Here is a 24,924-nt window from a genome sequence, read left to right as displayed (position 1 = left end):
TAAGCAGCTTTAAGACACCGCCTACAGCAACCACTGAGATGAATTTCTGTTCCTTCCCCATAGTACTTTCAAGTATTTGTCAGCAAGTTCCCTGAATTCCTGCTAAAAGGAATGGCTTCTCCTCAGATGAACTTTAAATATTCATCTCCATTAGAAATGTAAAAGTGGATCCTCAAACAACAAATTCCACTGACCATGGTGGCTAAATTTCTACTGAGTTGGGACTGAGACCAAAATGTGGTTTAACCTTGCTCTTATTTATTATTGAAATGTTGTGTATTTTTTTCCCCCAAAATGTCCTAAAAACCAACAGTTTAAATAGTAAAAAAATCTATGGTTGAAAATGGCTTAGAATTGAAATACAAAAACATATTGGAATGATGAAATGAGGCACTCCAGTCATTTCAAGTTGCTGCAGCAATACAGAGGGAGAAAAAAACAAAACAACTTTAGAACCAGGAATGACAATAAAGTGAAATGGGAGAAGGGAGAAGTAAATCAAGGTTTGCAAAGTACTAGGGAATAGTAAAGAGGAAATGTGTAAGCTCTCTATCCCTCTGGTGATCTGTGCTTTCATGAGCAAAAGAAAAAAATCCCCTTAAAAATAAGATAATTTGCCAGCTCATTTATACTCTAAGAAGCTCTTTAAGTATAAATATTTTGATATTTGCACAGTCAGCTTGTACAGCCAATGTGCTCGCCCTCTTTTATATCTGTAGCCATCTATTTCTTAAAGGTTGTGATCAGAGTTAATTCTATTCCTTGTTTTGTGATTTGAATTAGTGTCTGAGATTTCCCTTCCAGTTGGTCTAAATATAACACATTTCATTTCTGGCAAGTCCACAGTGAAATGCAAATTGCTGTGAGCTCCAGCACGCCACTATTGTTGGGTGTTTGTCACCAGAATTAGCAGCACACACTCTTCCCATAAAGGCTTTTTGTCAGCTTGCCAGACGGGTGTTTAACTCCTCCCAAGCGTTTCTGTGCAGGCACTTCTAGGAACAAAAGAGGGTCATGCCTGCCCGATTTCCTGGCCCTGGGGATGGAAACTGGGGGCTCAGCCATCCTGCACACCAGGGCAGCACGCAGCCCTTCCAGGGAAACCCAAAGGCAGGGATGGGGGGAGACGCGGAGCTCTTTACAAGCAAAATTCCCAGGCAATTTTAGTGACTCAAGGGTGGAGATATACACAGAGTTTTCTCCCCAAAGAGGGTGAATAAAATACCCAAAACTGGAATAGCCGGCCTCAGGTCCCAAGTAATAAAAAAATGAAAAAAAAAAAAAGATAAATAAATTTCTAGGAAAGTGGAGAGGAAGACAGCAACAGGAGTTATTTGAGAGTTTCATTCTGGAGCTACCTAGTGAACTCTTCACCCTTTCCTACAGATGGCCTGTACAGAAATAGATGGACAAGGCTCTTGTCATCTGCTGCTGTATTTCCACCACAGCACCTGACATTGTTTTATTCCAGGAGACCCTTTGCAAATGAAGGACTAAGGAACGCTCATGGCACGTTCTGCTCAGTGCACTCCACCTTGCAGATGGACCAGAGCACCACGGGCCCTCACCAGGTTTGTTGGCAGGTGGGCTCCAATTTGGGCACAAACCAGAGCACCAAGTGCTGCATTAAATAAGCCTGTGCTTTAACAGAACAAAGTACTAACTTGACTTCTATTTACTTTTTACATAAATGCATGTTACAGGATGGCAGACCTAGCCTGAAAAACACAATGCAGTTTCACAGGTAAAATAACAGGAAACACATTGTGTGTATTAATATTTTACTCTTTCACCTCATTTAGCTCATACATGACATGTTGAGTACAGCAGACAATTAAAAATCTCAAGAAGTTCTAGGCTCTGCCAGAAGGGAAGCTGGAAATTTCAGGGTGATGAAGGCCTAATTAGAAGCCATACAATGGGAAACTGCTAGAGATGCCATCTTTGAAATAAAGTGAAAAGCAGTATTCTTACCTCATATTGTTCTTTTTTCCTCCAAAAAGTAAGAAAGTGTAAATTTTGCAGCCACATTTTATTTCAGAGAAGAATACCTAGGTTACCTAGAACATGACCTTTGGAAAACTGGTTTTTATGGTCTATCCCTATACTATGGAGTGCTGTCATACACTATAAAAACATCTATGCTAGTGTAAAGCAACATCTGGGAGTTCATTTTCTGGGGGGTATTACCAGAATATACTATAAAATAATTTTACAATACATTTGAGAAATCTGTACAAGACACACAGTCCTAAAAAGCTAAATTTTGATAATTTAAACTACTACCTCCCCTCCCATTAAAAGTTTCTTAAAGCTCAATAAAATTTTTCTTGATTCTCCTGTGGTGTTTCATACTCAGCTCTATTTAAGAGACTCGCCAAGGGGAATTCACAAAATTGATAAAGTGAATTGGTGCTGTTCAAACTCCCAGAGGTTTTTGCTGATCCTCTGTTGCCCTTGTGGTTGTGCCATGTCACCTGCTGCCAGCTGAGTGCTGAGATGAACTGAAGCACATCTCCCCCCTCCCACACAGCAATACTCTGTCTGCCTCTCCCAGCTTTATTTTAGAGGCTTTGACAACAACATCAAAGGACAGGAACAATTTCCTTTCTCTTTTCTAATATATCATCAGAGATTGGAAAGTATGAGGGGCCCACTGGATTCAGATCCATTTTTTTCTTGTAATAACATGATGCTAGGCAGGATAAAGTCCTCCTTCTTCCCACTTTTTTTAAAAAGGACTTTGCAGCAATGAGAGTAAAAAGTAAACATATCAGAGAAAAAAAAAAACAGAACAAAACAAACCCGGGGAAACCATGCAGTTAAAGATGAAAAACTATCCCAGGATAAAGAATAAGCACTCAAATTCCCATGCTAATCCATCTCAAAGTTCACTGAGGTGCAAATCTTTTCATCACCTCCTCCTGTGGCGCCTGCATTGCTCACGCCCAGGATGGCAAAACACAAAAGGATAAAAAACTCTGCCTAACAGGGACTTAGCAGAGCCAGCTCACACTCAGGAGTGATGAAGCCATTCGTCTTGAAGAGTGATTCCCCCTGCAGAGCTGGGGAGACAGACGTATTAATTTGGGCTTTAACTATCTCTCTTTCATTGAGGGAAAGAAAGAATTTGTTATTTGGGTCTCTAATGGAGCAGTTTGCTAGCAATTTTCCCATTTCAAACACTGTCTCAGCTGCTAATGTGCAATGTTTTGTCAAGCTTACCTACCCATAACATAGACAAATCACTACCTTGGAGAAAAAGAGAGGGAGTGAAGCATCAGTACTGATAATTCTCTGCTGTCAGATGAATAGAGCCTACAAATGAGACAGCCACGCTCTATTAACAGTGCCAGGAGCTCCTGCCTGAGTGTCACCAAGGTCCCTGGGCAGGGGGCAGGCACTGAGGCCCTGCTGGGACACAGAGGGGATGAGCCAGATTGTTCCCTGGGCTCTGCTGGGCTGGCATGGCTCAGGCTGCCAGGACCAAACAGCCCCGAGCCAAAGCCACCTCTGAGACAGGGAAACACACCTGTGGCACCTGGCAGGACACACAGCCTTGTGAAAGGTGCTGGGAAGGGCAAAATCCTTGCTTTCCTCCTGCCCTATAAGCAGGGATTTGCAGGGAACTGGGTGGAGAAAGAAGGAGCATCCACATCCATGGTGACAGAAGCCAGGGATGGGGAGAACAGTTTGGTTTAGGAAGGAGGAAATTTCTAGGGAACACAACAATCAACCCAGGGACTGAAACAACTGGATAATAAAAACCTGCTTGGACTATTATTCTACCTTTATCTCATCATTTAGGCTCTCATATCTTACCATGCATTTTGGTCTCTGATGAAGAAAAGTCCACAGGGGATTTTCAGTATTCAAGGTGAATAAATCACACTAAACAAATCACCATCATCCATGGTCTTCTTACTACACGTATGAGCTGGATGTGATCCCTGTCCTGATACCTTTCTTGCCTGTTCTGAAACAAAATGTTTACTCCTAGCATGCACAGCAGGTTTGGGTAGCTGCACTGAAGTATTTACCCAGGACAGCCCTGGATGGGAGTGCCCTGGTAGGGAGAGAAGGGAGCCCTGCAGTCACAGCCAGGACTTGCAGCTCATCCAGCAGCAAAACGGGGAACAGCCACAGTGCCAGGCCAAAACCTGCAGTCCTGCTGCTTCAGAGAGTGCTCATGGACAGATATCCCAGGGAACAGCTTTTTGTGTCTCTCACCCCTGAGTCCCCAGGTGGAAAACAAAGTGCTTTGGGATGGCAGGACATGGAGGATTTTAGAAGTCTGTGCTTACTGCTTGTTTTAACAGTTAAAGCCTTCACCCTCCACCCCAGCCAGACTCTACCACCACTAAAAAACCCCGGAACAAATAGTCCTCCAAGATTTTTATACTGGTGTCTTCTATCACAGAACCTGAATGACTTCCAAATGAAATTAATAATACACATTATAAATGCCTCTTATGGGGTCTGCCTTAGGAAATGGAGAGCTGAGAGCCAGTAAAGCATCCACCTGTATTAATAAAGGTGACAACTGGAGTTTCCCTTCATATTCCCTTTGCTGTTGATTTTCAGGTCTAGCTGTCAAGCTCCTGCTGTAGTTCCAGACAGGGCTGCTTCCTAACAACTCACCCGAGGGCAGATCTTCAAGAGACAAAATCCTATCAACAGTGAAGTGACTTGTCAACATAAATCTACCTAGGAAGTTACACAGATAATTCTGCTCACCAAAAGACATCTTTCAGAATGAAAACAGATGTTTTGATCTGTTCCCTGATACCATGGTGTTACGCTAAAAGCAGTGCTAGTGACATTGGATCTTCTGACACCCTGCAGTGAATTTAGTTTCAGCTGTGTAGCTGAGCAGTTGCTCAGGTATCAGCTGGTAACCACTGGATTTGTGATGGCAGCCACATTAAAAATCCATCCCCTCTGTTGTAGCATGTTAATTTTGCATTAAATATAGCACAGACAATCAGGAAACACCAGAGAAATCCGCAGACTGGTATTTCACAAAACATCTTTTGACAAAACACCAATGTCTCTCTAACCACATTAACACCAGAATGAAGCATTGTACTGCCAAACCTCAAAGTTTCTCCATCTACCACTGTGACACTCCACATTTGTGGTGGGAAATTTTGGCCCTTCTCATCACCTTTCATTGCAATGTCCCTGCCAGTGTCATTCATCTATTTTCCTTTAGCCCTGGATGAGGGTGCAGGCTCCCCCTGAGATCCCTCCCATGCCTGCAGGAATGCTGCTGGGCTGTGCCCAGATGTAAAAGTCCAGGTGAGCTCCCCTGAGCCATCACCTGTGAGGCTGTTCAAGGTTAATCAGAAGCTGTTTTGGGGGTAGAATACAAAATAATGCCTCCCTGCTCTGATTCTAGACTAGACAGGTAACTTCCCATCTCAGCTGACTTTATTGGGGCATGTGGGCTCAGGATCAGGGTTTGCAGGAAGAATTTCACCTCTGTGCAGGGCCTGTGGCTGTGAACACAAATGCAGGAAGCTGGGCCCTTGGGCTGGAGGGATTTGGCAGTTTCCAGGTCCCTGCTGGTAATTCCATCCCTCGTTCAAGCAGCACAGGGGTTCCCTGTTGGTGTTTCTGAGGTGCTGTGGTGCAGTGAACAGCAGGGACATGGAGCCCATCCCAGGGACTCCAGCTCAGACTCAGGGATTTGAGTCCAGAAGGCTACAAAAACACCATCCCCAGGGTGCTGCACAGAGTTCTAGAATTCACTTCCAGCCCAGCATCTGCTCTGACCCCCACTCACACCTCTGCTGAGCACTTTTCACTGATTTTTTTTTCGGAATTTTTTAGTGGGGTTGTTTTGAGGTTGGGTTTTTTTGTTCTGAAGGGATACAAACAGTTTCTCAAGCACCTATGTGAAAGCAATCATTCACCAACGGTTGAATCTGATAAATATAAACCTGTAGGATAGTTTTTAACAAGCCAGACCTAGAATATTTGCTTCACTGAGAAGCTCTGTGGTGTCCCAGAAAGACTAACCCCTAAACACATCAGATTGCTGTTTAATTATTGCTTGAGGAGGTAGATTCTGACCACCCTCTATTGGCTTCCAATTATTTCAAGAAACTTCCAGCCCAGATCACTTCCCACGTTTTCTCACAATGTTGTAACTAGCTCAGGGATCTGAGGATTTCAAGCTGATTTGCATTTTATTTGTCAAGTTGTAATACAAAACTATTCTTTTAGTGAAAATGGAAGTAAGCTGACAGAAAAAAACCCCAAAAAGTTATTTTTTAATCCCAAATCTAACTTATTGTTAAGAGCAGTGTACATTCTGTACATCTGTTTTTACTGGACATTTACAGTACTGACATGGAAAAGGCAGAACACCAGAAATTAGCAGGAAAATTAAGTAGCTTTTTGGTAGTTGAAATTCTGCCACCTGTAATATTTTCTCAACAGATTCTATTATTTGACAATAGACATTCCTCAAATCCTTTCTTATTTTCACAGTCTTTTTAAGAAAAATAAACAGAACATGTGCTAGTCAAAAAACAATTAGTATTTCATCCAGTAAAAAATCTGATTAGTATATTTTATGTCAAAGTTGTGATTTTATGCTCTCTATTTAATTTTCTGTAATTGCTTTTTCGCTTCATAAACAGCTTTAAAAATGTATATACTCATTATATATTGCAATCTCTTTATTTTGCTTGGCAACACAGGAGCTTTGCAGTGAAATTTGTATTAGATAAAAGATATATGCCTTTTTGGTTACACCATTCATTTTTATTAGTAATTATTAAATTGTGTTTATACTGGACTGAAGTGATGTCTCTGGGAAAAAGAGACTAGACATACACAGACCCAAAAAATCCTAAACCAAACTAAAACCTAAAACAATCTCAAACCTACAAACCTTTTAATTTTAATCCTACACAGCTTGCTTGAGTAAATTAACCTCTACATAACTTTTTTTTGAAAAGAAATCTCCCAATTATAAAAAGCAGTGAAGAAGGTAAAAATTACTATGGCTGAAATAAAATTCCCATGTGTATGAAATCTAGAAATGTATTGAAACAAACCCACCTTCTTGTGCCTGCAGATGACTTTAGTTACACAACTTCAGAAATAAAAGTAAAGATGTAAGAAATAAATCTGCCTTGATCTTGCAGCAGAAACTCCCTGCTGTTGCTTCTTGTTTTCTAAAACTGTGAAGTACAGCTTTCTGTTTTCCTTAATTTATCTCAGCACAGAAAATACCTTATATTCTTATAATTTTCCATATATTTATATTTTCTTCACTGACTATCAATCTAAGATATTTATTATTTCTTTATTATTTTTGTGTTTTGAACTCAACAAAAAATCTTCTACATATTTTTGGCCCGACAAAATAAACTTCTGTGGAATGCAAGACATAGTTTGCCTGGTGAGATCCAGAAAATAGAAGTCAGGTTAGACATGAGAGGCTGTCCAGAGCCAATTTACAGCAGTGAATGAAAATCATATTATATGATTCAACTGCAGGAGCCAACCTGATTCCCCAGCCAGAGAACTTGCCACCAGAGACAATTATGGAGCATTTACTGCAGTGTTCAAAAATACTCTGCTGGCTTCAGCTGCAGTATTTACTGGAAGCCTGGGAAAATTATTATAATTTTCTTTCAGGAGGAAGAACAGTGTAAAATTAAAACTGTCATTCGTTTTTCCATGAAGTTTAGAGTTTCTACACATTTGTATTCTTGATAAGAGAAAAACTTCTTGCCTTTATGAAACTGAGAACTTCAAAGCCAATTGCTAATAAACATGAAAATGCTGTCATATAGTTAATTTATAATTTATATAACAAAAATATTCTTATTATAATGAATATTTACTGGTGCTCAATCTTTCTATAATAGCTTTTTTGACTTTATTTTAGTTGGAGGGAAATTAATTTTGAATATACCAGTAACTTAAACACCTAGAAATTGTTCAGCACCCTCTTCAAATTACAAAAGCTTCCTAAAGATTCCCAGCTGATGTCCTAGCTGGCCTGAAATGCACATTCCTGCAGGTACTGAAGAACAGAGAAAGCAATTTCTTCCAGAGACAATTCCTGAAACAACAAACACAGCAAACTTGTCTGACTCCAGGTCTGCAACACTGCCCAGCACAGTGGTACCCTCATGACATTAAATTTGTCAGGAAACCATTCATTAAAGGTAGAACAAGTAGAACATTACATTACAAAGTGATCATCTTGCAGAAAATTAGGTTTGTGTTCATTTTGCCAGAACCAGGAGAAAATCAACATTTCATTTTTCCTGTGCTCCAACTCTAGAATTTTTCCTGAGTAGAAATTCTGCACCAAAATCACATACTACTTATACCTATGAAAACAGCCACCAATTCAGCTATCCAAAGTGAAAATGCTAAACTAAACCCATGCAGAACCAGTGACTAAAACTAACTTTAGCCAAGCCTGGATGCTGGTGGAAGGGCTGCCACCCCTGTTTGCTGTGCTCAGCTGTCAGAGCAAGCTGTGGCTGTTATCCCAGCAGACATGGTGCCTATACTGCACTTTTCCTTCAGGGCCTGGCAGCCTCTTTGCTGTCTGGAGCAATTGCATCAGCACTGAAACAACTGGGCTTTGTTTCTGATTCAGGTACATCCTACCCAGCTCTGTCTTGGCTCTTTCAATTAAATTTCTCTTAATCTCACCAGACACAGAGTATGGTACAGGTTAAGTGATAGTGGTGAAGAAAACTTGATGTGAGCAGATCTCAGATCTGTTTCAACATTTGAGGATATACTTTACATTCTGGAGTTTGATTTATAAGTCTGCAGATGATTGAGACTTGGCTGTTCAGAGTAATTAGCGCTGCACAGCACAAAGTGTTCAAAGCACAGTGCCTGTTGACTTTTGCTGCAGCTGTGAGTCCTCAACACTTCTGAATGTCTCAGCTGAGTCAGCCAGAACCCAAGATTACATCACCAGTGACCACCCAAGGAAAGTTTGTGCAAGTCACTTGCCCAGAATCAATTAATAAAACCACTGGCAAGAAGAGGCACAGCCCAATTCTCTGAACAGCATTCATGAGATTATCTGCCCCACAGCCCCATTTTACAATTTTCCTGTTTCTGCAACAAGTGAACAGACCCTATCTGTATACACAGGCTCCCTCCTTACACATCCCTGATGCATCCCTAGGCAACAAGAAATTGATCCAAGCTTTCAACAGCAGCATGAGACTGCACTGTTGTTGAAGTGAATACCACCACAAATACATACAAAAGCTTCAAATAACAACTACAGCTACAAACATTAACTTTGGCATTTTCTAGCATTTTCCAATTTGTTTATTTTTACTAAAAAAATATAACCAAACATTTAATTCAGTGGCCTCAAACCCAAAAGCTGAAATTACTGATTCCATCACAAGGAAACTCAAGTGTAACAGAAGTTTGAATCCCAGACCCCTGTAGTGCTCTCTAACTGGAATAGCAGCAGTGCAAACAGGAGCTCCCTGTGTAGTTTAATAGTTAATCTGTGCCCAGATAGTCCCTAATGCACAGAGACAGACACTCAAATTGTTGTTGGGTTTCCCAAGTACATGGTGAGGAGGCAGGAAGGCTCTCCAAGGTAAATGTGCTTTCTGATGGGAAGAGGCTCCTTGGCTCCACCTTTCCCTGTGTCCCTCTGTCCTGCCCAGCCCCAGTGTCCCAGCCCTCCTGCCACACCCCCACAGCCCACCCTACACAGCTGGTGTCCACTGCCACCAATCTCAGGCCTTTTCACCAAATATTCCTCACTTTCTCAGACTCACAGCACTTTGCTCAGCCTGTCTTGATTTCCTTTGTTCCCAGTTGTTCTCCTCATGTGTTTGGTTGTTTCCTCATTTGAGTTCACCCTTCTTTTCCCATCACTTTCTGTACTGGGCTCAGCTTGTTTACATTCTCTCAAGCATCCCAACCACAATCCAGCCTCTAGCTTTAGCAAATAATTAATTCCTTCTTTTAAGCAATCAGAAGATCCTTCAGAGAATCAGCACCCAGTGCCGCTGGTTGCTGCTCCAGCATCTGCCTCCAGGCACGAGCACCCTCTGGCAGCAGAAGGGGGGCTGTGTCCTGCCTTTGGGGGGCTGTGCCCTGCTTTCACTCAGGAAAGTCTTGCACCAACTGTTATCAAACACAAAGGCACAAGTGGAAGTCCCTGTGCCACTGTTTTAAGGTGTACAACATTCTCAGACAAGACCTGCCCAGAATTCACATCCTAAAATATACCTTGGCTTGCAGTGATAAATAAAAAATGAGTGCATCAGTCTGAGGCAGACAAGCAGCATGAAAACTTCCTTCTAAAGAAGAGGCAGAGGAAATGTGTTGTGAGGTGGGAAAGGATCAATAGAGGGTTACTGCTACTGTCCATGACTGGGAGGCATCAAACAAACCTGGCAGGCAGCACATGGGAGCACTGTTTGAAACATCACACACAGGGCTGTGTGCCCTCACCCCCAGTGCCCACACCTGCACGTGCAGGAAAGCTGTCCTTTGGCTGATTTATGCCAGGGAATCACTAATGACTGAGAAAGGATCTCTCCAGCCCATGTCCTGAGCCCAGAGCAGCCCAAGCCATGCAGTTTGTAGGTCTCTGCTATGCCCTGCCTTTGCTGCCTCTGTGGGCTGAGCTGTCATTCTGTTTGACAGGCACTGGCTGCAAGGTTGTGGTCAAGTCTGAGCAGAAAAACAGATTCTATGGAGGTTTTGTTTCCTCTCAGTTTGTTGGTCACCCCTCCTTCCCTACACCTCTCCATCACCAAGCCCATTCTGCACTCACACCATGTTTCCTATTTACCTTCATGCATTTTATCTCACCCTTTCTAAATAACTGCAACCTCTCCTTTTATTATAGATGCAGTCCCAATATAGGGAATTACTGTTTTGTTCATGTACCAGCAAACCACCACACTATATGCATTTTGGTATTTCTTTTCATTAAATGCCTCCAGGTGCTTAATGACTTTTGTTTTCACCCAAGTAGTCATGCAAAACTTTTTCTGTGTTTATTCTCATGTGTTTCTCTATGACACAAACTGTTCATTTCTCCTCTGAAAAGCAAAACAGAACCACTTTGTAAGCAGAGACTCTTTTGTAACACTCAGCACACAGTCTGTACTCCTCAGCTTCAATTTCTCATAACTCATTTTTCCTCAGTCAATTTGGCTGCTGCTGTCAGCTCCCAACAGAACAAGAAGCTTTATAAAAAACCAAATTGCATTCTCTACATTCTTGCTACCTATTTTATGAAATTATGAAAAAACAAGTCTGGGATACAGATTTCTAGCTTTCCTAAATTGCTTACTTAGTAGCAAACATTCTTGCAATAAAGTCCTTCACCTCAAGGAATAATAGAGTAACACAGCAGACTTCCAAGTCATATGTGAGAGAGGGAAAATTAGCATCATATGATGCTTTTTTGATGTCCCATGACAAGTGAGTTTCCTGGTTTGTGATGGGTTTTTATCCACAAAAACAGTTTTAGGACTTTCTGGCAGCTTTGTCAGAGAAGGTTCTGCCTACCCATGCTAATGAAGAAAGGTAGGAAGGCTGAATAAAAGATCTTTAATTAATACTGAAACAGAGTGAAATGTAGGTCACCTTTAACAACTGTGTTAGAGCAACAGCTGTGTGTTTCATTATTGTAGAACAGTTTGTAAGTCAAGTGTTCTTACCAGAGTAATTTGGCTTACAAGAGAATACTATTAGTGGGAAATACTTGAGTGGGAAACTCAAGAACGAGTTGAATTCAATGTTCCTTGGGGTTCTTGTGCCCAGAGCATTAGAAGGACACACAGACAATAAGAGGGCTGGAGCCCCTCTGCTACTGAGAAAGGCTGGGAGAGCTGGGGGTGTTCAGCCTGGAGAAGAGAAGGCTCTGGGAAAACCTTAAAGCCCCTGCCAGGGCCTAAAGGGGCTCCAGGAGAGCTGGAGAGGGGCTTTGGACAAGGGCTTGGAGTGACAGGACAAGGGGGAATAGCTTAAAACTGCCAGAGAGCAGGGTTGGATGGGATATTGGGAAGAAATTCTTCCCTGTGAGGGTGCTGAGGCCCTGGCAAAGGTTGCCCAGAGAAGCTGCCCCACCTCTGGAAGTGTCCAAGGCCAGACTGGATGTAACTCGTAGCAACTCAGGATAGTGGAAGATGTCCCTGCCCATGGCAGATGGTATTTAGGATTGTTTCCAACCCAGAACAATTGGGAAGAAATTCTTCCCTGTGAGGGTGCTGAGGCCCTGGCAAAGGTTGCCCAGAGAAGCTGCCCCACCTCTGGAAGTGTCCAAGGCCAGACTGGATGTAACTCAGGATAGTAGAAGATGTCCCCGCCCATGGCAGATGGTTTTTAGGATTGCTTCCAACCCAGAACTCTCCAAGATCTTATGAATTTGTGCTTTATCATGGCAAATTTTGCTGTGTACCAGTATTGCTACAGCAACAAGGAGCTGGATGAGTCCAGTGATCATACAAATATTTGAATTTATACTGTGTATACTGCAAAAGCTGGCTGGATGTCAGAAAACTCTGTGTGACAAGAACCTAAGTAGGAAAGGAATTGATCTGCATTCCCTGTGGGCTAACCACAAGTGAAATGGTTTAATGTAACAGTATTTCAGGACCACAGCAGTGTGAAGTCATGGACACAGAAATAGATGGTTCCAATTCCTAAAGGTAGTAAAGGCAAACAAGTCTATAAAAAAAGCATCTGATTCCACAACACAAGTCACAAAACTGTTAAAGAACTAGAAATAACAATGTGGGAGAGAAGATACAGAAGGTAAAATCAGCAGGGATAATGTGCTCTGATGTTCTAATTCGTTATAAATGCATCCTGCCAAGCAAAAAAGATATCCCTCAATCTCATGGGGAAAGCACTGTCTAGAAATAAGAAAGGACTGTGTATTTTCATTTACTGACTACAGAACAGCAATTCTGGGTTTGTGAAATGTAAACACAATCTGAACTTAATGCCCCAAGAACTTTATCTTGCTTTCAGGTAGGACAGTACCAAACTATCTTAATTTACATTTAAAAATGGTTTGAGCCCTTAGATCAAAAGAACAAATCAAAGAGGACAACTACAACATACCTGACAACTACAACATACCTGAAAAATACTTATAACACTTTTTGAAGCATAAACCTTTGTTCCACACAGGAGGCCGTGAAATGGAATAAAAATGGAGAGACATGGAAAGGATTTGTGCATTAGCCTGGCACTCACATTTCCCAGATGTCCTCGGGGAGGTTGGCAGGGATCTCAGTTAAGCTCCTTCCCCGGCAATCCACGACGTTGTTGCTGCAGGTGCAGGCAGAGGGGCAGGTGATGGAACTGGCGCTGCACGACGGGGGCTCGGACTGGGAGCCTGGGACACGAGGAACACATTAAATGGTTTTAAAAATGATTGTGAGACTTCAACAACAAAATGCATCTGAGCTTTGCAAGATCCTCTTACCATACAAAGTAATAATTTATTTGCAAGTGAATATAATATTCTACAATTCAACTGCAGAGAAAACATGTAAAGTGTGTTCTTATTCCTCCTCAGTCTCCACTTTATCAATCTCTTCCCCTCATGAACACTTCCTTGGTACCTTCATGCTTACCCATATCAATTCATTCAAAGAGTTTTAAATTAAGCTTTAGGATCAAGTAGTATTTCCAAAAGTTTTCTTTGTCTAGAAGTTTCCACTACACAAACACTTCTTGAGTACTTTTACACACTGAGAGAAGACTCTCATCAGCTATGACTTATACTTTTGCAATGAGGTAACCTGAAATGGTGTGAAGACTGGGAATAAAAAGCCAGGTTTTTTTTCAAGATTAGACAATGCAGTTAATGGAAACATCAAAATAATTTAGAAAAACTTGAGTTCAAGTCTTCAAACCCTTGCTTAAGCTAGACACAAAGCTACACACAGAGCAAAGGTGTAGCACGAGGACATCGCTCTATACAAATTCCAGTCAATTCATTAGATTCAGGCTTAATTAAGTGTCATTACATTTTTTTGAAACTGTAGCAATTATGTCAATTTTACTCAAATGGTTATGATTCCTACATTTAAAGTTTTGATATATGCATACATTTAGCCATAGATAAAATGGGTTTGCTATGCTAATTGAGGTTATCAAGATGTAGCAGTTATTGGTTTATTTATAGTGAGTCATATTTCCAAAGTACATGGAACACAAAAAGCCTCAAGTATCTTTATGTTGAGATACAGATGGCTAAATGTGAAGGCTTGTGCTGGTAAGAAGTGACAAAAATCGTAAAAGATTGGCCTTTTGGGTGGAAAAATAAAAACATCATAGTTGTCAAAACACAAATAAATACAAAAATGTGAAAACACTATTCACAAAGCTGTTCATTCTTGGGTTTTCTTGTCTTTGAAAAGACCTATGATGGATACTTTCATGTATTCTAACTACAGGTGACAAAATGTTTAAAAAAAAAGAAAAAAATTATTTGCACCAACTCGTAATTCAATGTTCATTAGGACAATAAAAAATTTTATAAAAATGCAACATTCCCATAAATTTCCTCTCTTGATTTATGCCTCCATACTTGCTTGGCTTAGCTCTTAACTCTGCACAGCAGTGTCAGCTTGCATAGAAAGCTACACATGTCCCTGCTTTCACAACCTTGCAAACAGCACAGAAAAGTCAACATCCCAAAGAGATTCCAGTGGCATCTCTGAGGGTCATGGTTTTCAAAGGCAGACACAGTTTGAAAAGACAGCAGGTGAAAACTTCTGCAGGTGACTTTACACATGGAGAGGGAGCCCTCCTGGAAAGCAAAACACAATTACTGGGGAATCATTCCTTCCATTAGAAAGGTGTTACATTCTGATGGGAATTAATTTCAATTTGTCTGGGTTTCCTTAAGTTCAAGCATGCTGTCATCCTCTTTAAATATTATTTTGTAATCAGGGATGACAGAACTGCCTTATATTACAATATAATGTTGAGTTTCAGGATAAGACCACCATTTCAATTGTGGGCAAAATATTGCCAAATTAGAATCCTGGGTTTGAAATATTTTTATTGGCCGATCACCTGACTTTCTGTCAGGACACCAGAAGAAAACATAGCACTGAGTTTTAAACATAGATAAATTAACATTGATGTTAATCAGAGCTCTGGATGGCTGCATTTTGGCAGTCCAGACCTCAGAGCTCCAATCCAGGCATCCAGAAGTTAGATTTTAAGAGGTAGTGACCATGTAGAAATGAATGGATCTCACAGGAAATTTGTGCACAGGCTGGGGTCAAATACATTCTTTATGAGAGTGGGCAGCTGCTTCCACCATGAGATGATCCTAACGATCCTTTCTCTTTGCTAAAATACCCTCTCATTTATAGCCCACTCTCCAACCACCTTGACAGCTGCAGGTAAGGAGTTTTCCATCACATTTCCATCATAAGTCTTTTGTCTCAAGACAGAGACCATTTTAGTGTCACCCTGAAGAATCATCTGGGCTAAAAACTACCGTAAAAAGAATTCAATAATGTAATTAAAATCTAAATCCACACGCATATGGTCCAAAGAAACAAATTCATATTTATCAAGCAACCTGAACTTTGATTTTTTCCAGTTTCAAGATCTTATTATTGGCTTAACACAGTCTGTACACGTGACCATGCATTTAACACAGTAGTTAAGTGGTAGCTATTTGAACTAAAGAGGAAAAACTAATGTCACTAATTAAACGTGTACATGTATAACAGGCAGGACAAGCAGCTCTCTTGGGTTTGTTTTCTGGCCATAGAAATGCAGAGCACACATACCACCACTGTCAATTATTAGACTTGCTGCAAAATTAGCAGAAATCTGCACAACAGCACTGCCAGCTTTGCCTTTCATGGAGTCTAAGTTTTCTGTAGGACTTTAATTGTGACTACTTCCAAAAGTAGTTTATATTGCCTCAAAATGCACGCAGCCCTCTGCTGTGTTTGTGTAAGAATAAGAGGTTTGTTCTTGGCCCTGACCACCTACATTTTACACTTTGTCTGTCTGCCTACCCTGTAGTACAATGGCCAAGACAAAATGAAGGACGAGCGAGTGCAAATGAGCTACTGCAAGCTTTTAGGGACAGGGAGAAATTATCACATTAGTAAGAAACTTCAGAGCAATCCTTGCTCTATGAGAGGTAAAGAGCTGGCAGCAAGGTCAAATCCTCCACACAACCATGACCATCTCCATGCCTGATCTGCATCACATTTCTGCTTTCTGCAGAGGCTTTGTAGCAGGGAAAAATGCATTTTGCACAGTTATAACACCACAACATATCACTGTGGGTTCAGAAGCAGTAGCACACCCATTTTTTTGTCGGGGCACAGCCTCACAAAAGCTGATGTACTGCCAGGTGGAGCTCTAGGAGTCTGCTGCTGACACCACTGCAGCCAAACCAAGAGCAGCAGGGTCAGTGGAGCTCTGCCCAGCTCCTCCCCAGCTGGGGTGATGCAGCACTGCAGCACAGGCAGGGCATGCAAGGGGAAGCTGGATAAAGCAGTCTGAAAAGGGAGAAAAGATAGAAACAAGTCCTTATGGAGCAAAAAGCAGGTAGCAGCAGTGGAATCAGAGAATCATTAAGGCTGGAAAAGACCTCAAAGAGCAGGAGTCTGAGTCCAGCCATAACACAGCACTGCCAGGTCCACCTCTAAGCTATGTCCCCAAAGCACATTTCTTTCTTCTTCATAAGCAAAAGTAGATCTAGACCGTAGGTTTCTGAGATTTTTAATGATAAAAGACTTTGTGTTTAAATTGCTATTATCCTGATGAAATGGTTTTGCTTGTTTTTTCCTTTGCAAAGAACAAAATACTGTATTGCACATGCACACTCAACAGGCATCCAGCACATATTCCACCAGCTCTCACACAAAAAAATCATCTGTTAAGGTGAATGTTTCTTCACTAACATTAGAAACTGAATTTCAAATCTGATTGGGATTTAATGGCCTCATTTCAATGAGGATCCATTGTTTGCAGATCTATAGAATTAAAGCACAAAAAAAAAAAGCCAAGGGAGTTTAATCAGTTTAATGTTTGTATTGTTGTGGAGATCTGTTTAAAAAAGACTGGTCAAGAAAACAAGTCTAAGGCTATGGATTATAAAGTTATTAAATTTTGGCCATGACTTTCATAGGTTTGCTGAGTATAAGCATAAAGATAATCAAGGGTCCTGATGCAACACAGCCTCTAAAGAAGGGTATCGGAAACCTAAAAATAAATTTTCCTTTTGCTGCCAATACTTTTTTCAAAAGAAAAGACACAGAAGGAAGAAATATTTCAACATTTCTCTCTATGTCCTTCACAAGTACAGTAAACTCCTCACAGCATGGCTGCAGCAAAAGGAAATGGCCACAGACAAACCAGCTACATTTACATTATTCCCCTTCTGAAGCTGTTTTCACAATCTGTCATCTTGCCATTGCAGATTTTTTATTATACACAGCAGCCCTAGTTCACCACCATGTTAATTATATTTTTCTCTGAGATAAAAATCATCAACTCAATCATACATTTTGCTAAAAGAAAAACACCAACAAAATGTGGAAGCCAGGGTAGGAGCATGATTAACAAAAATTACTATGCTTTTTTTACCTGATGCAGAGAATGACAGTGTCAATAATTATGGTAGTTAATATCTGGCACCACTTCAATTTACAGCCTCAGACTGTGGGTTAGGGGAAAAGAGAGGGAGACAGGACCCAGAAATTTGCAGAGAATTCAAATGCTTTTTTCAAGTTAGTCCCTCATTGGTCTCTTTTAAAAGCAGCAAACAGACTAATATTACAATTAGAATAGAATTGTAATGGTGTATAAATGAACAGCTTAAATGTCACAGGCATCTAAAATAAATTTTGCAATTACTAAATAAACAAAATAATCTCATTTGCACTGACACCCAATTACAGCACACTAAGCAGTGTGTTTTATTACCTCCTCACCTATCCAATCACCTCTGCAGCAGCTCCTTTCCACCAGTGAAATGTTAGTTATTTGTAAAACATGTCAATGGATTTTAAGATAAATCTGCCAGGACTTCCTGGTTAAAAACCTGTGCTGACTTTACATCATTTGAAGTATATCAGACACAAAATTATTGATCAATAAACAAAACACTACAAGTATTGCAGATCCATGGATATAGTATGACCTTTTTGGGTGTAATTAAATAACCCATTGGAAGTTCTGACCATGCTGGGATATCTGAAATCAATTCCTACTGCATGAGCCATAGTTTGCACTAGATTGCCAGTGATATGAACTAATTGATTCTGAAACACCTAAAGCAGATGTTGCTCCTGATTGATGTCTGCATCCCAGTTTAAAGGGACATCTGAGCACAGAGTCCTGCAGAGAGATGGGCAAGGGAACCACAAGTGACCATATGCAAAATTAACATTTCTTATTGAGGGCAAATATTCTCTAATGGACAGAATTTGTTTATCCTACACAAATGTGCAGCAAATGGTTTCAGCAAATATTTCCATCTATGGTTGTTCAACAGCTATTTGCTGAGCACAGCTTTAAGATTTATGATTAGTAACTTAAGCCCCTAATTGATGTTAATAGCATTGAGTTCATGGTATGCAAAAAGTTGCCAGTCATGAATGCTCATTATTTGATTCAAGTTCTCTGCTTTGCTGAACATTTCCAAAGAGTAAATCTGTTAAAAATTCATGGCACATAGGCACAACAGTTGTGGAAGGCAAAAGTCAACACTAATCAGTCTACAAATAAATATCAAAGAATAAAACTGGAAATATCTAACTACACTGAAAGGAAGGTGTGGCTTAATGAATGAAGCCCACTTTATTCTACAAAATCCTACTTAGTTTCACAATGTATCAGTAAAGTAACACCACTGAAAATCAGACCTTACTGCCATATCCTAAAAACACTAATATTGCAATTATTTAATTAACAATAATAGCACTACAATTATATTGGATAAAAAAAATAAACTAAGGAAAAAGGAAAAACGTAGAACAAAGAAGCAGCCTCAACCATAACAACTGAGGTTGGAAGGGTGAATTTGTTCTTCTGAAGGATTAATAAAACAGAACCTCTGAGACAACTGAAGTCTATAAAACTATGACAAAAATGTTTTTTTCTCAGGGAAATTAATTTCACCTAAACCTTCCAAAGGAGGGGTTGAAAATATCTCTTATGCCCTGTGCCCACTCTGAGCCTTTTTTCCAAGGTCTTTCTCCAACCCTGTCAACACAGGCATGTTCACCTTAATGCAGGTAGAATTTACTTTCTAAATACTGCACCACAAGGAAGGCTGCTAGTGTGTGTTTGGTTCTCTGGCTTTGGACACTGCCTGCTCTTCCAGAGACTATAAAAATTCAAACAGAAGGTCTTAAAAGATGTAGTGCTCCTGCAGCTCAAACGTTGCCCATGCACAGTCATTTCATTAATGCCAACTCCACAATTTGTATCAGCACTCTTGAAGGTGCACATGAAGTGACATTTAAAAATAGGTCCAGAAATAATACTGTGAACTTATAAATATATTCAAGCATAAAAATGAAGAGGAACATAAATTATTTAAGTGAAAGGATGCCACCTGCACAAGGTTAAAAGATAGATAATGGTCATGATCAATTGTGAGCCAGTGAAGGGAGTTCAGTTCCAAACAGGTGATCCATCGTGGACTGCTCCAGGATGAAGTTTGATGAAGTTATGGAAGGAACAGAAATAGTTTAAGACTGCTCAGTCCTTGGGCTTTGATTTACTGCTGTTTGAAAAGGAGTTTTTAAATACTACATGATTTTGTTTGCTTGCATGTTTGTCTTTGCTTCTGCCGCCCTGTCTGCATCCTGCTGCAGCAAGCACAGGGCTGTCTCTGCCTTGGCACAAAAGCTGCTCTCTTCAGGAGGAGGAGGAGGAGGAGGAGGGTGGGATTTACTGCAGCCAGAGGCATTACAGATTGACACAGCCATTCAGAGATGGCAGACACAGTGGGACATGTCTCCTGATAATGACATCCAAGGGCTCCAGTCTGGTCATGAGCTTCCCCACGGACAGATCTGGAGGGAGGAAATGCTTTTTTCCAGGTCAGTGGGCAAGAACTGAAGAGTGAGTCACCATCCCCTTCCCTGGGCTGCCTTGGGATTCCACAGACCAGATTCTTTGGCATTTGGAACATGCTAAGGAAGGCAGGGAAAATGAAGACATTTCCTGGGACAGGCTGGGGTTGCTGCCTCTGGTCTTTTGCAAGAGGCCCCTGGTACATTCAATCTCTTTAGGGCATCTGGAAATTATAGAATAAAATTCTTACAGATCTTCAGAGCTAAACATGTTAGCCTGCCACTCGAAGGGGTAAATTCAATGAGCCAGGAGACCCCTTCAGTTTGGCTACAGGTGCTGGTGCTCAGCTCTGCCAGGGAAGCTGCTGTGGGAGGAGGCCAGGGCAGTTCTGGCTGCTTCCATTGGCTCCACAGCTGAGCCTGCCCATGCAGCTCCTGGTGCCCCTGTCAGAGGGCACAGAGGTGCCAGGCAGCAGGGAGTGAGGGAAAAGCTGTGAGAAACAGCTCTGGGAGCAGCCAAGCCAGAGAATGACACAGGGAAGGAGGTGCTGGAGCAGATCCTGGTTTCACCTCTGTGTTGTGAGGAGGGGGAGTGTGAGCAGCCAACCCACCACAGGTGGAATGCCACTACACAATATGCACTAATTTCACTGTCAATAAAGCAGAAATTCACACAAATCTGGTGGTGACTTATGCAACTTTGCATGTGCCCACTATTAATTTCTAGAATTATTTTATAAGCAGCTCTATGCTTACTTTCATTACTCTTATTAATTGTGTATTGATAAATGAGTTGCCAATCACTTACATGAATTAAACAGAAAAAGTCAGAGATTTCATGCACAGGCTCCTCCACATACTTAAAGCCAACCCTATTGCTCTGTATTTACCATGGCTGCTCTCAGTGAAACAGCTCCAAGCACAGCTGTGGTACTGCCATGAACCATTTTTTTTCTGTACCAAAATACTACCAACATAACTACTCATAAAACAAACCATCAGCTTTGGACATTAACATAAAAGCTAATCATGTTATTTTTACAGCAACAGTTCAAAAGCTCAGTGGCTGAATAATTATACCCCAACCTGCCATCATTAAATAAGCATTAAAGGGCTATACATACTGCTCTGGGGAAAAGAGAGTTCCAGAAAAAAGGCCTAATTATACTGAAAGGTAAGACATCATTTTCGGTAATAAAACTAAATTTACTGTAATTAAAAGCCAATTTTCAGCTTTGGTCTTTAAAGAAATATTAAGTGCTGTAATAAATACATATTTATCTTTCAGATTCACAAGATGGTCCCCCAAATGAAAAACACCACATGTGGCATCTTACATACTAAGCAAGTCAAGAAGCAAATTCCTACAGTATGAAACACCATCACTGCTAGTGCTAGAGTAAATTTAGAATTGCAATAAGAAACTTCACTGAAACTGAAAACAAACAAACTGATAAACAGTGATTAGTATCTCTCCAAATTTCCAATACAATTCCATTTGAAGAGCAACTAATGAATGCACAGTATTGAAACGTCACTTCAGACTAAATGTTAATGTAAGTTTGTGGTAGCAAATTGTAAAATGAGGTAAAAATTCCATCAGTGTTCCACAAAATTTTCCCAAGATCAAATTTAAACAGCAATTTTTACCAAAAGGCTTTAAATCCTTCCTAGACTCCATTGTAAGAGCACTTACTGGGTCAGTGGATGGTCACAAAAAGCAAGAGCAGTGAGAAAAGAGGTGCCTCCATCTAGGGTGACTCAAAGGTCACTCTTTTGGGACCGGGTCACAGTTAGATGAAGTGGATAAGGTCCCTTCTAAAAGCAATAAAACAGCTGTACAATGAGGGAGTCCCACAAGGCAGAGAGTGACCATTCAAATACACACACAAAGGTCTCCTCCTCCTCCCGATTGCTAATCCAGCTCTTTAAAAACGAGGGCCATTGGCAGCTCATCTGGATGGACTGCATGGAGAGGAACCCTCCTGATGCACTGCCCTGCACAAGCAAAACCTGCATCTCCAGGAAAACCTGCATTCACTGCAAAACCTGCATCCTAGCAAAACCTGCATCCCACCAAAAGCTGCATCCCTGCAAAACCTGCATCCCTGCAAAAACCTGCATCCCTGCAAAAACTTGCATCCCCAGGAAAACCTGCATCTCAGCAAAATCTGCATCCCAGCAAAACCTGCATCTCCAGGAAAACCTGCATTCACTGCACTTTAAAAACGAGGGCCATTGGCAGCTCATCTGGATGGACTGCATGGAGAGGAACCCTCCTGGTGCACTGCCCTGCACAAGCAAAACCTGCATCTCCAGGAAAACCTGCATTCACTGCAAAACCTGCATCCCAGCACAAACTGCATCCCCACCAAAAGCTGCATCCCTGAAAAACCTGCATCCCTGCAAAAACCTGCATCCCTGCAAAAACTTGCATCCCCAGGAAAACCTGCATCTCAGCAAAATCTGCATCCCAGCAAAACCTGCATCTCCAGGAAAACCTGCATTCACTGCAAAACCTGCATCCCAGCAAAACCTGCATCCCTGCAAAAACTTGCATCCCCCAGAAAACCTGCATCTCAGCAAAATCTGCATCTCAGCAAAACCTGCATCCCCAAAACCCCTGCATCCCAGCACAACCTACATCCCAGCACAAACTGCATCACCACCAAAACCTGCATCCCTGAAAAAACTGCATCCCTGAAAAACCTGCATCCCAGCACAACCTGCATTCCAGCAAGACCTGCCTCCTTAGCAAAACCTGCATCCCAGCAAATAGTCCCTGCCCCTGTTTAGCTTCCAGGAGCACCAAGCCCCCCTGCTGGCAGTGCCTCCTGTGCCACTGCTGCCTGTGCACACACAGACTGCAGGGTGTTTTAAGCAGGAGCAGATGGGGGGAGTTCCTGTCCCCACACACTTTTCCTTTGGCATCTCCTGAATGCTCTCATCAAGATGCCAAGCCTGAGGAGTGCTGTCTTATTTTATTAGCTACTCATTGTTGGTTGTTTCCTCAGCAACATGCTATGAAGTTATCAGGAAATGGAGCAAGACAATCTCCTGAGTTCCGTGGTCTGGCCAGAGTAACAGTTATGTTTGAAGGCTGTTTGACCTCACCCAAACAAATAAATCTGCTTCCTTATTAGGGCTTCCAGTCACCACGAAGCAGAAGGAAGTGAACATATTTTCCTCTTTATTATACCTCAGCTGAAGTCTCACCACACGAATCAGAAAATCTAGATCTTCAACCGAGATTTGGGTCTATCTAGTGTTTTCTCAAAATCAGTATCAGTTTACTTAGCCAGAAAACACTTGTATGGTAATAATTTCTCTTGAGTCAATTTCAGACTGAAATTTAAGTTATTTCGTCCAAATTATTATTATCCTTGATTTTCTTTACGTTCTTTGACACTCTCAGAATGGGAACTAGGGATCAAGAATCACAGAAAATGTTTTCTAATATAAAAAGATGACATTGTATGGATCCACCTTCCTTCTTCTACAATGCATATTTCATTATTAAAGAAAACTATCTTAGAAAAATACTAATAATCACTTTTTTACACTTACGAATTTATTTTAGACTTACAAATTTTAGACTTACAAAAAATCAGTCTCCTTTCTACCTTAGAAATATCAATCTCTAGTCTAGTCTAGAGAAATCTTACCCAATCTTCATACTCCAGTGTAAACAATGTCCACTATCAAGCTACTGGCCAAAATGAGAACTAATCTGGCTAGCAGCTCTAGTATGTGACATATCACAGTACAAGACAAAATGCTCCTGGTTTAGATGCACAGATATTCTCACATATATACTCAGGAAAACCAGAACAATTCATCACTGCAAAAAAAATTCCAAGTGGGGTCAGTGGCTTCTGCACAGAGAGCCCTGAAAAACCCAAGGTGCTGCTGATGGCATTAACTTCATGAACCCACTGCTTTGTTTGCAAAGCTTTACAGCTGTTCCAGGTGAAAAAACACATTATAACTTGACATAACTGATCAATACGTAAACTAATTTCAACTTCAGTAAGTAAGGAGCAGGTAGAAGAAAAATCAAAGAGCCATAATAAAACTTATATGAGAGGAAAATTAAATAAAATTACTATCATGAGGAGGTCAGAGGAGGACAAGAGACAGACAAATAGGCAGAGAGAGAGAGAATGTGTTTGAGAGACACAGACAGAGAAGGAGAAGCCAGTCCAACAGTGAAACATCTGAGCATAGGAAGGAAGCTGGGCTTGATCCAGGCAAAGATGAGAAAGCTCTAAGAGGTACTGAGCCTAAGCCAGCACCCCCAGATGCTTCTCTGCTACCTAAGGGAATATAAAAATAAACATCTCTCAAAGACCAGAATACAGGTAGTATTTCAACTGACACTGTCTTTGCTTACTGCACTAATTTTTCATCACAGCAGCTTGGCAGTAAATGGCAAAGCTATGGTGGAGAGAGGAAAAATACATCATGCTACCTATGTAAAATACAGCCTGCCATCCACGTGATTTGTATTTCACATGGATCCCATGATCCATGTGAAATACACCCTGCTATCCATGTGGAATACAGCCCCTATCCATATGAAATACACCCTGCTATCCATGCAAAAAATACTCTACTATCCATGTGAAATACACCCCTTATCCATGTGAAATACACCCCCTATCCATGTGAAATACACCTCTTATCTATGTGAAATACACCCCTTATCTATGTGAAATACACCCCTTATCCATGTGAAATACACCCTTTATTCAGGTGAAATACACCCCCTATCCATATGAAATACATTCCTTATCCATGTGAAATACACCCCTTACCCATGTGAAATACAGCCTTTATGCATGTGAAATACATCCCTACCCTT

The 24,924-nt window shown here is 41.1% G+C and overlaps 1 protein-coding gene across 2 annotated transcripts in view; it reads right to left on the bottom strand.

Annotated features, from left to right (window-relative positions):
* SLIT3 (slit guidance ligand 3) overlaps window positions 1–24,924 on the bottom strand; it is a 524,200-nt gene that overhangs the window by 156,362 nt on the left and 342,914 nt on the right. For both annotated transcript variants that reach the window (XM_039701675.1, XM_039701676.1), the window contains one exon: window positions 13,243–13,384. In XM_039701675.1, the coding sequence (XP_039557609.1) occupies window positions 13,243–13,384 (142 nt within the window). The remainder of the gene's footprint in view (window positions 1–13,242; window positions 13,385–24,924) is intronic.

Source organism: Passer montanus, unplaced genomic scaffold (genome assembly GCF_014805655.1).
Source record: "Passer montanus isolate IOZ18808 unplaced genomic scaffold, ASM1480565v1 scaffold15, whole genome shotgun sequence".
Classification (NCBI taxonomy): Eukaryota; Metazoa; Chordata; class Aves; order Passeriformes; family Passeridae; genus Passer; species Passer montanus.
The sequence above is the reverse complement of the archived record's forward strand: the minus strand, read 5'-3'. Positions and strand labels throughout refer to the sequence as shown.